The 13,688-nt window shown below is 41.8% G+C and overlaps 2 protein-coding genes across 6 annotated transcripts in view; one reads left to right on the plus strand and one right to left on the minus strand.

Annotated features, from left to right (window-relative positions):
• Positions 1-1,161, minus strand: part of EIF5B (eukaryotic translation initiation factor 5B) — a 71,587-nt gene extending 70,426 nt beyond the window's left edge. The window contains exon 1 of one of the 2 annotated variants that reach the window (XM_036872654.1): positions 887-1,161. In XM_036872654.1, coding sequence (XP_036728549.1) covers positions 887-921 — 35 coding nt within the window. In that variant the 5' untranslated portion in view covers positions 922-1,161. The remainder of the gene's footprint in view (positions 1-886) is intronic. The other variant, XM_036872655.1, reaches the window with a different exon arrangement.
• A 913-nt stretch (positions 1,162-2,074) lies between these two features.
• TXNDC9 (thioredoxin domain containing 9) lies at positions 2,075-13,259 on the plus strand. Of its 4 annotated transcripts, none has more exons than XM_036872656.1 (5): positions 2,075-2,231; positions 5,056-5,274; positions 7,050-7,168; positions 9,852-10,106; positions 12,447-13,259. In XM_036872656.1, the coding sequence occupies exons 2-5, from the start codon at positions 5,086-5,088 to the stop codon at positions 12,562-12,564; spliced, it is 681 nt and encodes a 226-aa protein (XP_036728551.1). In that variant the 5' UTR covers positions 2,075-2,231; positions 5,056-5,085; the 3' UTR covers positions 12,565-13,259. The 4 variants fall into 4 exon arrangements, with proteins under 4 accessions (XP_036728551.1, XP_036728552.1, XP_036728553.1 ...); XM_036872657.1 differs by having other exon boundaries at positions 2,083-2,213; positions 12,447-13,041; XM_036872658.1 differs by lacking the exon at positions 2,075-2,231 and adding an exon at positions 2,359-2,504 and having other exon boundaries at positions 12,447-13,041.
• The last annotated feature ends 429 nt before the right edge of the window (positions 13,260-13,688 follow it).

The following is a 13,688-nucleotide window of genomic DNA, read 5'->3' on the forward strand; positions in this document are numbered from 1 at the left end:
ACAGAAAGGCAAAAAGTAACAAATGTTGTTCACTCCCAGGAAGTACAACCCTTTCAATGAAAAGGGGTAAAGAACTCAACCGAATATGACACCCAGAAATGTTCCAATAATCTCGGGGTACGCAACTCTACATACACCCTTACGCTCCCTCGCCCCAGAAGTCTTTTCAGTGGTTAGAAAAGACCGACCCTGGTTGGTTTGTTTCATCTCCTCCTCCTTTCTTAGGGGAGGTGCTAGAGAGCAAAGAAATGACCAAAAGGCCGGAAGAAGGAACGCGAAAAGCATGGAGTCTGGACAATCAGCCCTTAAGTAATTGAAAGCTGTACCTAAATTAAATGAAGTTAAGAGAGAGCTTGCTGCTACGCTCCTCCCGGTAACTCCAACGCACCTGAGCGGCTCCGAGGGTGGGAACACCTGGCCGGAGACACAGCGGATCCCAACTCCCTCTCTCGCCAAGAATTCAAAGGTACAAAGACATAAAAAGAACTCTTCCTGACCCCCAGCAAGAGTAGCGCCACGAAAACAACTCCCAACCTCCGGGCCACGCTGGCTGAGCCGCCCCCGGCCCCGCGAGGCCGCGAGCCCTGCCCCGCGGGGCCTCGAACCCCAAACGACTGCCCCGCTCCTCAGGCCGGACACCCCTTCTCCCGGGCCGGGCGAGGAGCGGCAAAGGGACGGAGTCTCGGCTGGGAACCCGCCCGCCGCGGAGGCCCTCCGCGCCCGCCCGGAACTGGGGTCTCGGGCCCGCGCCACCCACTGTGGGCCCCAGCCGGTGCCCCGCGGGGCCGCTCTCGAGCCTCGACCCCGGTCCACCGCGCGCCCACGGGACCCGCGCCACCCCCTCAGCCGCGCCGGCCGCCGCCGTTGGGACCCCGACACTGGCTACCTGTCTTCGCTCTTGTTTTTCTGCTTCTTTCCCATCGTGTGTCAGCGGCGCTCGCAGCCCCAGGCCCTCTATTCGGTCTCTCACAGACCCACTGTCCCCCGACCGACTTCGGTCTCCGCTCGGCTCCGTCCCCCGCCGCGCGCTGCCGCCTCTCGCACCCGGCTCTCCACAGACCCGCGCACTGGGACAGGGCACATATGGTGTGAGCTCCGAGTGCGCAAGCGCATCGCCCCGCCGCCTCGGCGTGTGGACGCAGGGCGCGGCTCATGGAGAGCTGCGCCTCGGGTAGAGCGTCTCCACTTGACCCGCCCGCCAGGCAGGAGCCCGAGCGCCCCCTTCCCGCAAGCGTCAGCCGTGCACCGACGCCCGTGCGGTTTCCAGATTCTAGAACCCGGAGGTGGACAATGAGGCTGAAATTCCACCGTCAGCCTTCTCCCTGTGGGGAACGCAGACTTGGGGAATCGGATCTCAGTTCAGGAGTAGACTTTCGGTTTCCCTTCCACCTTTAACCTCTGTCCCTTTGTACTCGCAGCTGCGTGAAGTTCAGTAAAGAACCACAATGAACCCCTGGTGAACTGTCTAGGTGTTCCCAAGGGAGATAGAGAAATCCAGCACATGAGTCCATGACTTACCAAAAAAAAAAACCAAACAAACCAGAAATCATAAAACAAGGACACACCCATTAATTCTGCAAAATAGATCATAATCTTTACATTCAAAGCGAGAGCAAGTTCTAAAAATGTGTGTCAGGGAAGTCGCGAGGAAACCTACTAGGGTTGTGAAAGTGTTCTATATACGGATCTGGACGATGACACTACGAGTGTTAACTATGTAAAAACTATGGCGTATAAGTTATATTTCAACTTTTTTTTAAAAGGGGGAAATGTTCAATAAACAGAACGGAAACGAAATTGGAGTATCACTCCTGAGCAAGACAGTAGCTATTTCATTTCTGATGTAACATTATGTCAGAGGCTAAGACCGTCAACTCCAGGCTGAGCACTAAGAAACTACAAACTCCAGAATACTTCGCTCCCTCGCTCTCTGGGCTGTTTACACGGAGGGAGGGAGAGGTTGGGCCACCTCGGTTCCGGGCGGTGGGGCGGGGGAAGGGTGGGGGAGGAGCGCACGCGCAGAAGCGCTCACCGAACGCACGTCCCCTCCCTTCCCCCCCTCCACTTCCTGGGGCGTCGCAGATTGTATCGCGTGAGAGCCGCGGCCAATGAGGAGCCGGAAGTGACGGCCGCTTCGCAGGCCTACGCAGCTGCTACGAGGCTGACGCCGGAGTGGATTGCTCTTCTGGAGAAGCTGGTTCCTCACTTCTCAGGTATCACCGAGAGCTCAGGTGAGGCAGAGAGTGGTGTGAAAAAGCCGGCCATGCATCTCGGTGCTAATGGACACCCGGCTGCTCAGCCTCCTGCCTGGCCGGGGGAGGGGCGCGGCTCGGGCGAGTGTGGGCGCGGCTCGGGCGAGGGTGTCCGCGCTGCGGAGGAAGCATTGGCGCATGCGCCCCGGGAGGCGGTGAAGCCGGGACCACCTCAACTCTGCCCTCATTTGTCTTCGGGGGCGCAGGGAGTGGCGAGGGTGCTTTTGGGAAGCGGCTGGCGTGCAGTTAAGGGTGAGGCCCCCTGGTTGTTTTGGCGGGTGCATGCCGGGGAATCAAGGAAATGGTTAGGTAATTTGAGGACAAGTCCCTGCCCACCATTCAGTTGAACTGGAAAAAAGAAGCTTGTTGTTTGGAGAATGAAGTTCTCAGGATCTCTGCACCATCTCCTTTCCCCCTTTCTGAATGCGGTGACCAGCACCACCTGCCCCCAGAGCAGCCCTTGTTAATCGTTTCTCCTCCCAGTTATCGAAGAATTGAATTCTGAGCTTAGCCTATAAACCTCCAGGGATAAGCAACCGCTACGCCCCTGGTAAAGAACAGGGTCTGACATGCAAGTCAATGTTTAATGTCGAGTTTTCTGCCTCATCCGGCCCCAGTCCTGAGAGTCACAGCGTTACGTTTTTCTTGGGAGGTAGGGAGTGTGAAATTCATTTGCTACATTTGAAATACAGCTCCTTTAAAATTTTATAGCGTTTATGAGGAAGTTACATTTTGGTTTTTTTTAAACCCGGAAATACTTTTGAAACTTAACGATAATTTGAACAAAAGCTACGCACATGTTCCTTCAACAGTTGACAAACATTTTTTGTGCATCTGCAGTGTTCTCAGCACTGCTAGCTCCAGGAATACAAAGGTGAAATCGAGTATGCTTTTTTTTAATTTATTTATTTTTGGCTGCGTTTGGTCTTCGTTGCTGCATGCAGGGTTTCTCTAGTCGCGGCGAGCGGGGGCTACTCTTCGTTGCGGGGCATGGGCTTCTCACTGCGGTGGCTTCTCTTGTTGCGGAGCACGGGCTCTAGGCACGCAGGCTTCAGTAGTTGTAGTACGTGGGCTCCAGAGCGCAGGCTCAGTAGTTGTGGCGCACAGGCTTAGTTGCTCCGTGGCATGTGGGATCTTCCCGGACCAGGGGTCCAACCATGTCCCCTGCATTGGCAGGTGGATTCTTAACCACTGCGCCACCAGGGAGGTCCCGAGTATGCTTTTCAGCTTCTTTTCATGTGTAAAAAAATGGGATCAGAAGCGAAGTTTGCAAGAAGACTATTTCTCTTCACTTCAACATTTATAGAGGGTTTGGTGGGCCAGGCTGCGTGTCTGAAGCTGGGTGAATAAGCTCACAAGTTTATTCAGATTTTTGAAAGTGCTTCAGTAGTGGTTGCAGATGTATCACATAACTAATTGAGATGCAACAGCCTCCTGCTTTGATAGGCAAAATATAAATTGAAATTCAGGGGTACCCATAAAACATTTGATTTTCTACCAGCAACAATAATACATTTCTTTTAAAATATGTAATTGAAATAGATAACAAGGACCTACTGTATAGCACAGGGAACTCAATATTTGGTAGTAACTTAAATGGGAAAAGAATTTGAAAAAGGATACATGTATATGTATAAATGAATAGCTTTGCTGTACACCTGAAATTACCATTATAAATCAACTATGTGCCAATATAAAATATGTAATTGAGAGAGATCTTCTTTTCTAATCTGAATTAGATTCTATTTTTTTTAATATTTATTTATTTATTTATGGCTGTGTTAGGTCTTAGTAGTTGCAACATGCGGGATCTTTCGTTGCGGCATGTGGGCTCTTCACTGCGGCACAGGCTTCTCACTAGTTGTGGCGCTCAGGCTCCAGAGCATGCGGGCTTTGTAGTTTGCGGCACACAGACTGTCTAGTTGAGGCGTGTAGGCTCAGTAGTTGCGACTCGAGGGCTTAGTTGCCCCGCAGCATGTGGAATCTTAGTTCCTCGACCAGGGATCGAACCCGCGTCCCCTGCATTGGGAGTTGGTTTCTTTACCACTGGACCACCAGGGAAGTCCCTAGATTCTATTTTTAAACTCTTATCTTACATAGAGGATTGATGGAAAAATCAATATTCTTTTTAATATTTGTAGTGTTATATTGTTTGACCTCAAAGTTAAGAACACTGAGTGTCAGTAAATCAATACCAGTATCAATCTTTGTGGCCTCATAGACTTTATTAGGTAATGGGAGAACAGAAATGGAAACTAAAGCTTAGGGAACATCAGGCAGAGTTCTTAAATGAGCTCTCTTCAGAGTTAAACGAAAATCATTTAGTCAGAGATGAAAGATATGTTTTTTGCTCAATCCTGCTCTATGTTGAAGCAAAGTTTGGTGTGTATATGTGTGTGTAAAACCTCACTGCAGTTAAACTTTATCATGTTCACAGTCATTTCTGCTTTTCTTCCCTTTTCCTTTGGTAAAGAACACTGTCAGTATACAGCACTAGATTTAATTTCATCTTTCATTTCTTTCTGGTCTGGCGATGGTCTTACAGATTTGTCTTTGCTTTAGGATAGTAAAACACAGACTAAATCAAAAGCACCTAAACTTTGGTCTAAATCGTTTTTGAGTAGTGTGACTATGATCCATTGAAAATTAAATTTTAAACCACTTAAATAAAAATTCTTAACATGACGTGCTTGGTTGTCAGCAGAACACTTTGTGGACTACAAATTATATCCTTGCTAACATTTTTGAAACTAAGAGAAAACTGTCTTATTTTTTTCTCTAACTTTGTAAACCTTCTCCCCAGCATCAAGGCTGAACTGTACCATTTAGAAAAATGGAAGCGAATGCATCTGTTGGAATGTTTTCAAAAGTCCTAGAGAATCAGTTGCTTCAGACCACCAAACAAGTGGAAGAACAGCTGGATTCGGAAATTCAGAAACTGGATCAGATGGATGAGGATGAATTGGAACGCCTCAAAGAAAAGAGACTCGAGGCCCTGAGGAAAGCTCAGCAGCAGAAACAAGTAACCTCTCTGCCCTGCTTTCTGAAATTCCTCTAACAGTATGCTTCTAACAACTTATCTATACCCGTGCTGCAGTAGTCACTTGTAGTTTGTAGGGTGGTTTGACCTCAAAGTACCTAATGCCATTAAAAATTTGCCCAGAAAAAAGATTAGTTTTAAAGACACATTCAGAATTAGCCTTATCAGTATATTAATCCACAGTCAATTACAAGAAACACGTGCCCAGGATAATCTTCCGAGCTCAGATTTGTGTGGTTGAGGAGAGAGTGGACGAGGAAGAACACTGGGAGGAAGAGGGGTCAGTGGGTTCCCTTCCAGGTGGAGTTATGAGAAAGCCTGTCATAACTTAGCTGTGCTCAAAGCAAACGCGTCATTAAGGAGTGTATGTGAGAGTTTAAACTCTCTGTGGAAGCTTTACCAAAGAAATAAGGAGAAAAATATCAGGGCCTCCAGTAGGTCTCAGCTCAGTGTAAGCCAACACGAAATGTATAGATACCAAAACTAGTGACGCAGTCTCGGCTGTGTTAGTGTAAGTCCAGATATGGCACTCCTGCCCCTTTCTAGTTGGACCACTTCTGGAAGACTGTTCAGAGGAGGACAGCCAGAAGACGAAGAAGTCTAGAAGTCATTTCATATGAGGAAGTCAAAAGCAAATGGAAATGTTCAGTGTGAAGCAGGGAGGACATAGGCGACGTAGGATATCTGAAGGGCTGACGTGTAGGAGATTAGAATTTCTCTTTCTCATCTGAGGTCCAAGCTGGGATCCACAGCCCATTGTTCTGGATATACTGTGATTCAGTGTGAGAAGACTTTTCTAAGAACAGAGAGTACATATACAAATACTTTTTAAGCACACCTGCCAGACACAGTTGTAGTTATTTTCACGTTGTCCATTCACAGTAACTCAGTGAGATAGTTGCTTTATGATCTCCACGTTACAAATGAGGAAAGTGAGACTCAGAAAGGTTATTACAATTCACAGCCTGATAAGTGGTAGAGCAGTGATTCAAGCCCATGCCTTCTGCCTGCAAGTCCAGTCCTCGCTTTTATTAAAACCAGCTCCTGAGAAAGGAAACAAGCTTCCAGTTGAGGGGACCAGCTTCCTGCCACAGGAAAGGTTCAAGAAGCTGAAATGTCTGTGCGACATGGATGATAAGGGTTGATTTATTGATTTGGGGAGTTGGATTAAGTGACTTGCGGGATCTTTGTTTCTGGACACCACGTGAAGACAAACACCTTTCTCTTCCCAGGATACTACCCATTGGTGGCCAGTACAGAGGAGGTTTGCTGTCTCTGAGTTAGTCATCAAAAGCAAACAGGGCTCCTGAGCTTCAGAGCTGCAGTACCCGCCCCCTCCCCAAAGACGGATTGGCTTTATCTCACAAGCATTATTTTTTAAAGCTACATAGTAACTTGGATCAAATGCTTCTGATTTTAATAGTTTCAGTGCAAAGAAATTAAGTAGACGGTTACATTCTAAGTCTCTTTATAGTCTAAATTTTTACTTTCGAAGTTCTAAGAAAACGTATGTTTTAAGTTACCAAGAGAGGTAATCATCTTAAATATGAGCCATGCTGTGGAGATAGTCATGGCCCACAGACTGTATTTGCATTGACACTAGCAACATAGGAAAGTACATCACCGAAAGGAATTCATTTCTCTCTAAGATAAAATCAGGTTGATTACAAAATATTATAGTGATTTGGACATAAAATATAAAGTGATATTGAAAAAGATATTTCAAATGTGTGATATTTCCCTTTTCTCCAAATCAGGAATGGCTTTCAAAAGGTCATGGGGAATACAGAGAAATCCCTAGTGAGAGAGACTTTTTTCAAGAAGTCAAGGAGAGTAAAAAAGTGGTTTGCCATTTCTACAGAGACTCCACATTGAGGTAATTTGTTTCCCTCAGTGACTGTTCTTGAACATGATGAGATTGTTGAATAGAGATGCACTGACTTAATAGAGAAATTAAGAAAAATATAAAAGGAAGTAATTCCTAAGTTGTCTCTTTGTACTAGAATTATATTAAAGTTAAGCAATCATTAAAGATTAACTTAAAAACCAGTAACATACAAAAGTACAAATTATAGAAGATCAGTATTTCCATAGAAATGGCTGTTTCCTGAACTATATTTTCACTAGCTAATTTTTAAAACATCTTAGAAATGAACACTTTAATTTTTTTATCAATGCCAAAAGAATTCTGCTTTTTTCCCTACTATTATGATACAGCCACAGTGTTGTAAATGGGGCCAACACCTGAACATGAGCTTTGAATTCAGTCACTTCTTCTCAACTTGCAATTCACTGGGAGACAGTGGCTTGACCAAGCCTTTCACCTGAAGCAGAGTTGGGGCTACCAGGCATGGCGGGAAGGAGAATAAAGTGATTTCTATTAGACGAACCCAGATCTGCCAACCTCTTTTTGGAGGCAGATCCCTCAAAGTGAAAATAGCCCCAGAAGAGGTTATATCTTAAACCAGAGGACTCAAGCCTTTTTTTTTTTAGCCCCCAAATTTGAATACTTGCCAACATTTAAATGTTGGCAACTAATCAGATTTTAGAATTTTTTTTTTAAGTATCAGATAACTTGATAACAGACCTAGAATTGTATGAAAGCAATTCACTGATGCCGAGTAGCTCCTGCCCCCCTTAGACACACACTCCAATGCAGAGTCTGTTATTCCCTGGGATCCCAGCCCCGCCCTCTTCTCTCATTTCCATAGCCTGCCTGGCCCTTGTCTTTGCCTCATCACCCAACAACCTGGCTATTAGTTTACACCTTTCAGGGACTGATTGCCTGGGATTTATTGACTAAGAAAATAAAGATGAAAGAAAATAACTGAGATGATGAAATCTCCTATAAGGGAAAGTGGGAAAGGGATTAGGAAGGTAAATAGAAGATTGGTATTATTTGTCCACTTATTTATTAGATGTCTCTGCCCACTAGATTGTTAGTTTTGTGAAGGCAGAGGGTTTGCCTCTGTGTCGTGGCCCACTGTGCTCTGGGTTCCTAGCCATAGAGCAGCATTGACTACACATAGTAGGTACTCAGTAAGTATACTTGATGGATTTATAAACAATGCAGCACCAGCAGTACTTACCTTAAAACAGAACTGGAAAGTCAAGATTGAGATGAGGTGAGAGAGATCTATAGATAGGTAGATATCAAAGTTTCTAGCACATAGTACGCTAGATACTTCATGTTGTATAAAATCCTGGAGCATTCACAATCACCGTTTGAGGTAAGTACATATAATTCCTATGCTTCATGCATGGACACCAAGACTTGGAGAGATTAAGTGACCTACCTAATGTCACTCAGCTACTAAATGATAAAAGAGGATTTGAACCCAGGTTTTAAGCCTAATGCTGTTTTAACTACACCATAACTACTACTTCTGGATTTTTAAAAAATGGACTAATTGACAAGTGGGACACAGACCTATTTAAAATAGATTCCGTATTACTCCAGTAAAACAATGGAGTTGATTTTTGTACAAATCTTCAAGAACGTATTTCTCAAAATGATTTGTCACTTGTTTGGAACTTCATTCAAAAACGGCTTATTCCCCTACCATTTTTCACTAAAATCCCATTGCTGCACTACGTGGATGATATATAAAAAGAATCACTCAGAGGTGATGATGCATCAAGGTTATAAGAAACTCCGTGGACCCAAACCTAACTCAGGAAAAACTATACCAAGAAGTACCCAAAAAGCCTGCTAGTAAAACCAGCTACGAAGCATTCGGGTCTTAGTCATCGAAAGCAGTAGTTCTCAAACTTTGCTGGGCGTGAGAATCACTTGCATGTTTCTCAGCTCAACGCCCAGAGAATTTTGATTCATTTGCATATTTTAAAAGTTGACTGTAATAATCACCTCTGGGTAAGAACTACTTCTCAAAAGGTTATTACAGTAGTCTTTCAGAAACACTAGAGGGTTGGCCAGTTTAAAATATAATTTAAAGAAAATATCGCTTTCCACTTTCCTTTTCATTCAGGTGGCTTAATAAAGGTTACTGCTGGTAATTTTCATTTCTTTAGAACCGTAATGACCATATTTGTAGCCCTTAACCTTGATATGCTTCTCACTAACAGAGTTGCACAGTTGGAAGGGATCCTTCTCAGTGACACCATTCAGTCTTTTCTTAGTGACTTCCGAATATGGCACCACACGTTCATTTCTAATTCTGAGAACTGTTTTCCGAGTTCTGTCAAGTTCAGATTTGCCACCTGTGAGATGCCAGGAAACATGCATAAGGGAAATGACAATTTTTTATTCTTAACCATGAACATGACAACGTTGTGAACCACTTAAGGCATAAGTTGAATACTTTGTTTTTTATAAGTATCATTAAGGGAGACCTGACTTTCTAGAATACGATATCATGAGATGTAGAAAAAGATACCTAACCTATGAAATGGAAATGAGGTTATCTGATAGAAGCATAGGTTGGCTGCCAAATTATGAGATTCAGAAAAACTGAAAACTTAGATGTGCCTTAATATTTATTTTGAAAAAGAAATCTGTTGTTTTTAGCTTTTGATTTTCTATGTGTTGTTATTTATAGGTGTCAAATACTAGACAGACATTTGGTGATATTGTCCAAGAAACATCTTGAGACCAAATTTTTGAAGCTGAATGTGGAAAAAGCACCTTTCCTTTGTGAGAGACTGCATATCAAAGTCATTCCCACGCTAGCACTGGTGAAAGATGGAAAAACACAAGATTTTATTGTTGGATTTTCTGACCTAGGAAATACAGATGACTTCACCACAGAAACTTTAGAATGGAGGCTGGGTTGTTCTGATATTCTCAATTACAGGTAACTTTTAGTAAACTATCAATTTATATTAATTCACATATCCAGTTGATTTTTTAGAGAATTTTTTTATGTTAACATTTATTTTATGGAACTAAGATCTTTAAGCTGAGTTGTAGAAAAGTTTTCACAAAGGAAAGGCATATTTCTTAAAGTGTACATTAGCATGATCTTACAGCAAAATCAGAGTTATAAATAAAATTGATCTTGGATCTTGGAGTCCATCTAACTATAAAAGTTTTCAAACTAACAGATCCTATGGAACCTAATTCTCTGTTAATCTGGAAACCCAAAATGACACTCCAGAAGAATTGACTCCTTCCTGATTTAAACGAGATTAATCAAATTGATAATGACTTACATTAAAAATCTAATGTTTGAAAGTAGATATTCCTGTATCACTTGTAGGATCTGATAAAATGTATAAAATTTCATCTCTATGCTTAGCTTAAATTACTTACTCTGGGAAACAGTCTCCGAAAACGATCTGTTGATAAAATCCAACTTCCATTTTCCACTTATCTCTTTGTCCACTTCTCTAGACAAATAATTTATCTAATTCCACAAATCAGAGCATATCATCTTATCTTTTGTGCCTGTGTTTGATTTGCAAAAATAACAGGTAAAATTTTCCAGTTATTCCAGTCAGAGTGCCTTTTGATAAGTAGGAAGGTCTCCCATCTTTTTACTTCCCTTCCTCCTTTATCACTGAATCTCTCCTCCACATGCATAAATCATTCCTACATTGTAGTGATTGATTTTGGAGTTTTAGGTTTTATTTTCTTAATATTAAGTAAAATGTTAATATTAAATAAAATTATTTTGAAGTGATTTCAAACTTTAAATAAGTTGGAAACTAGTACAAAGAATTCTTGAATTCTTGTATATCATTCACCCATGTCCCTCAGTTTTCAACATTTTATATTTGCTTTATCGTTCTCTTTCTAGATATATATATAAACTTTTTTTCAGAACCATTTGATTGGACGTTGTAGATATATTGTCCCTTTACTCCTAAATATTTCTGTGTGCATTTCCTAAGAACAGGAACATTCTTACACAACCACAGTACAACTTATTAAAACATAAAATACATAGTTTACAGACCTTATTCAAATTTCACCATTGTCCCAATAATGTCCTCCATACTGGAAAAATGGGTTCCGTGTACTTACTATGTATTTTTAGTTTCCATTAACCTGTAGCAACTTGTTCCCCTCCTTTGTTTTTCAGTACTTTCACATTTTTGAAGAGTACAAGCTAGTTATTTTATAGAGCATCTCCCAGTTTGTTTCAAAATTAGATTCAGATTCTGCATGTTTTCCACAGGTAAATTATGGAAGTGATGTTGTATTCTTTCTTCTCAGTGTACCATATCAGGAGATATGTGATGGTTTGTCTCATTGCTGGTGGTGGTAACTGTGCACTGGTTAACCAGTTGTCCACCAAGCCAACTGGTGATTTAAGGAAGAACTTTTCCAGACCCCACATTAATTTACTTCTTCATTTATCTGTATTAGAATGGGCTGTGGATTCTTTTATTCAGTGGGTTATAGTCTGTTGCTGTTATTATTTACTTTGAAGCTCAGATTGCCTCAGATTTGGCAAGTGAGAGCCTTTCATACTGGCTTCTGTGTCCTTTCGACACGTCCCCATAATTCTTTGAGCACTTTCTTTCTGGTCACGTAAGGTCTTTTAGGGGGCCCCGTGTTATACTCTCCATAGGAATTGGCTTTTTCTCCGAGACACCATGGTTCCTTTCAGTGGCAAGTGATATTTCAAAACCAAGATCTAGCTGCTAGGAATATTTCCAGATATTTTCGAAATATTTTTCAGGCGTCATGAAAAGAGTTCCATACTAATTCTGGGTTAATGATAATGAATTCCATGAGTTTTGTTGATGTCTATAGAGATCTAAGCATTAAAAGATGTTAAATAGAATCAAATCAGTCATAACAGGCTATCAAAAATAGAGCATGGTTTTCCTGTGTCATTCTCAGGAAAGAATCTAATACAGATTCAGCATACCCAAAACAGATAAAAATAACTGATTTCCTTCTATGCTTTTTCAGTCAATTTTGTTGGTGCATCCCGTGAAATGTTAATCAGTAATTAATGATAAGAAAATAAAACGCTGATCTAAAGCATTTAGTAGTACATAGTAAGCTTTAAAACTATTAACTATCAGTGTAAATAATATACGTCTTCCTTGACACGAACATTTTAAAGAAAGTTTTACTCTATTCCTTGTGTTATAGTGAGGATAGATTTTTGTGCAGTTTAGTCTACCAGCTGTACTAAATCATACAGAATAAGTGTTTTTTAAATTTGCTTTCTTTTTAGTGGAAATTTAATGGAGCCACCATTTCAGAGCCAAAGGAAATTTGGAACAAACTTCACAAAGCTGGAAAAGAAAACTATTCGAGGAAAGAAATATGATTCTGACTCTGATGATGATTAATTCTTTGTAAATCGTCTTTTTATTTTTCCTGACTTCAGAATTAGATGTGTTTTCTATATTCTGTTGATTTCAGTACATTCGTCTCCTAATGGTCACATTCTAGAGTTTTATGCAGTTGCATCACATTGAAAAACATCTGTGATATTTTCTTTGTGGAGCTCGTGTTTAAGTTGAGGAAAACTTCTGAGTTCTAAAATTATCTGAGGAGGGTCTGGATTCTCTATTTTTGAGATTGGTTTTATCACAATATGATTCTTACATTTTTATACCATTCACAATTGTGTTTTTAATCTACTGGATCGGAAATAGAAATTCAGCACACTATTCCAGGACTAATTCTTACCCAGCATTATTTACTTTATAAAGAGGTCAAGTAACATTTACTGGTGTAACAGACAGCACTTGTAAATGATTAGAAACACTCTTTACTTCTGGAATATATTTAAGTAACTATTAAAGAACTGTATTTATTCTGTATGCTGCATGGTGTTGTTGAATCAACTGATGGCAACAGAAAGCTTTTTCAGGTTGTGAACATACTGCCTTATTTAAAGGGTCTTGATTGCTTGTATTTTAAGACATGTATTAAACAATCAAGAAGCACTTTCGAAATGGCAACATGAGACCTACAGACCCCTCAGTGAAACAATCATAACTGGGAAATATTTTTTTAGAAATTAAAGTCTCTGGAAATTATCATAAGAGCATACAGCAAACAGAAACATTTATCCAAGAAAATACTGAATCTTGGTAAGAATAGTGAGTCTCTGTGGTATTTGAACCATGACCCTGCACCCTTCCTCCCCTCATCTCCCGGTCTTGGCCTACAATGTATCCCTAGGAGGAGCAGACTGCTAGCATCTCTCATTCCCCCAACGTCTGTGTTGCAGAAGCTCTGTTCCAAGCAGCAGTAGCAAAGAGGTCTGAGGCTTCCTTCCTCCACCCAGTCCCCACTTGTAGCACAGAATATCTACCCCAGGAATACTGTTTTCTAATCACTGTTGCCCTGGCGTACTCATAAACTAGAGCAATAGTGACTAGGGTGGAGGTTCCATGGAAGGAGGGGCAAGCAGAGAAGATCAGGGGCTACCACCCACTGCTCTACTTACAGACTATTCCTAGCA

Source organism: Balaenoptera musculus, chromosome 13, assembly GCF_009873245.2.
Source record: "Balaenoptera musculus isolate JJ_BM4_2016_0621 chromosome 13, mBalMus1.pri.v3, whole genome shotgun sequence".
Classification (NCBI taxonomy): Eukaryota; Metazoa; Chordata; class Mammalia; order Artiodactyla; family Balaenopteridae; genus Balaenoptera; species Balaenoptera musculus.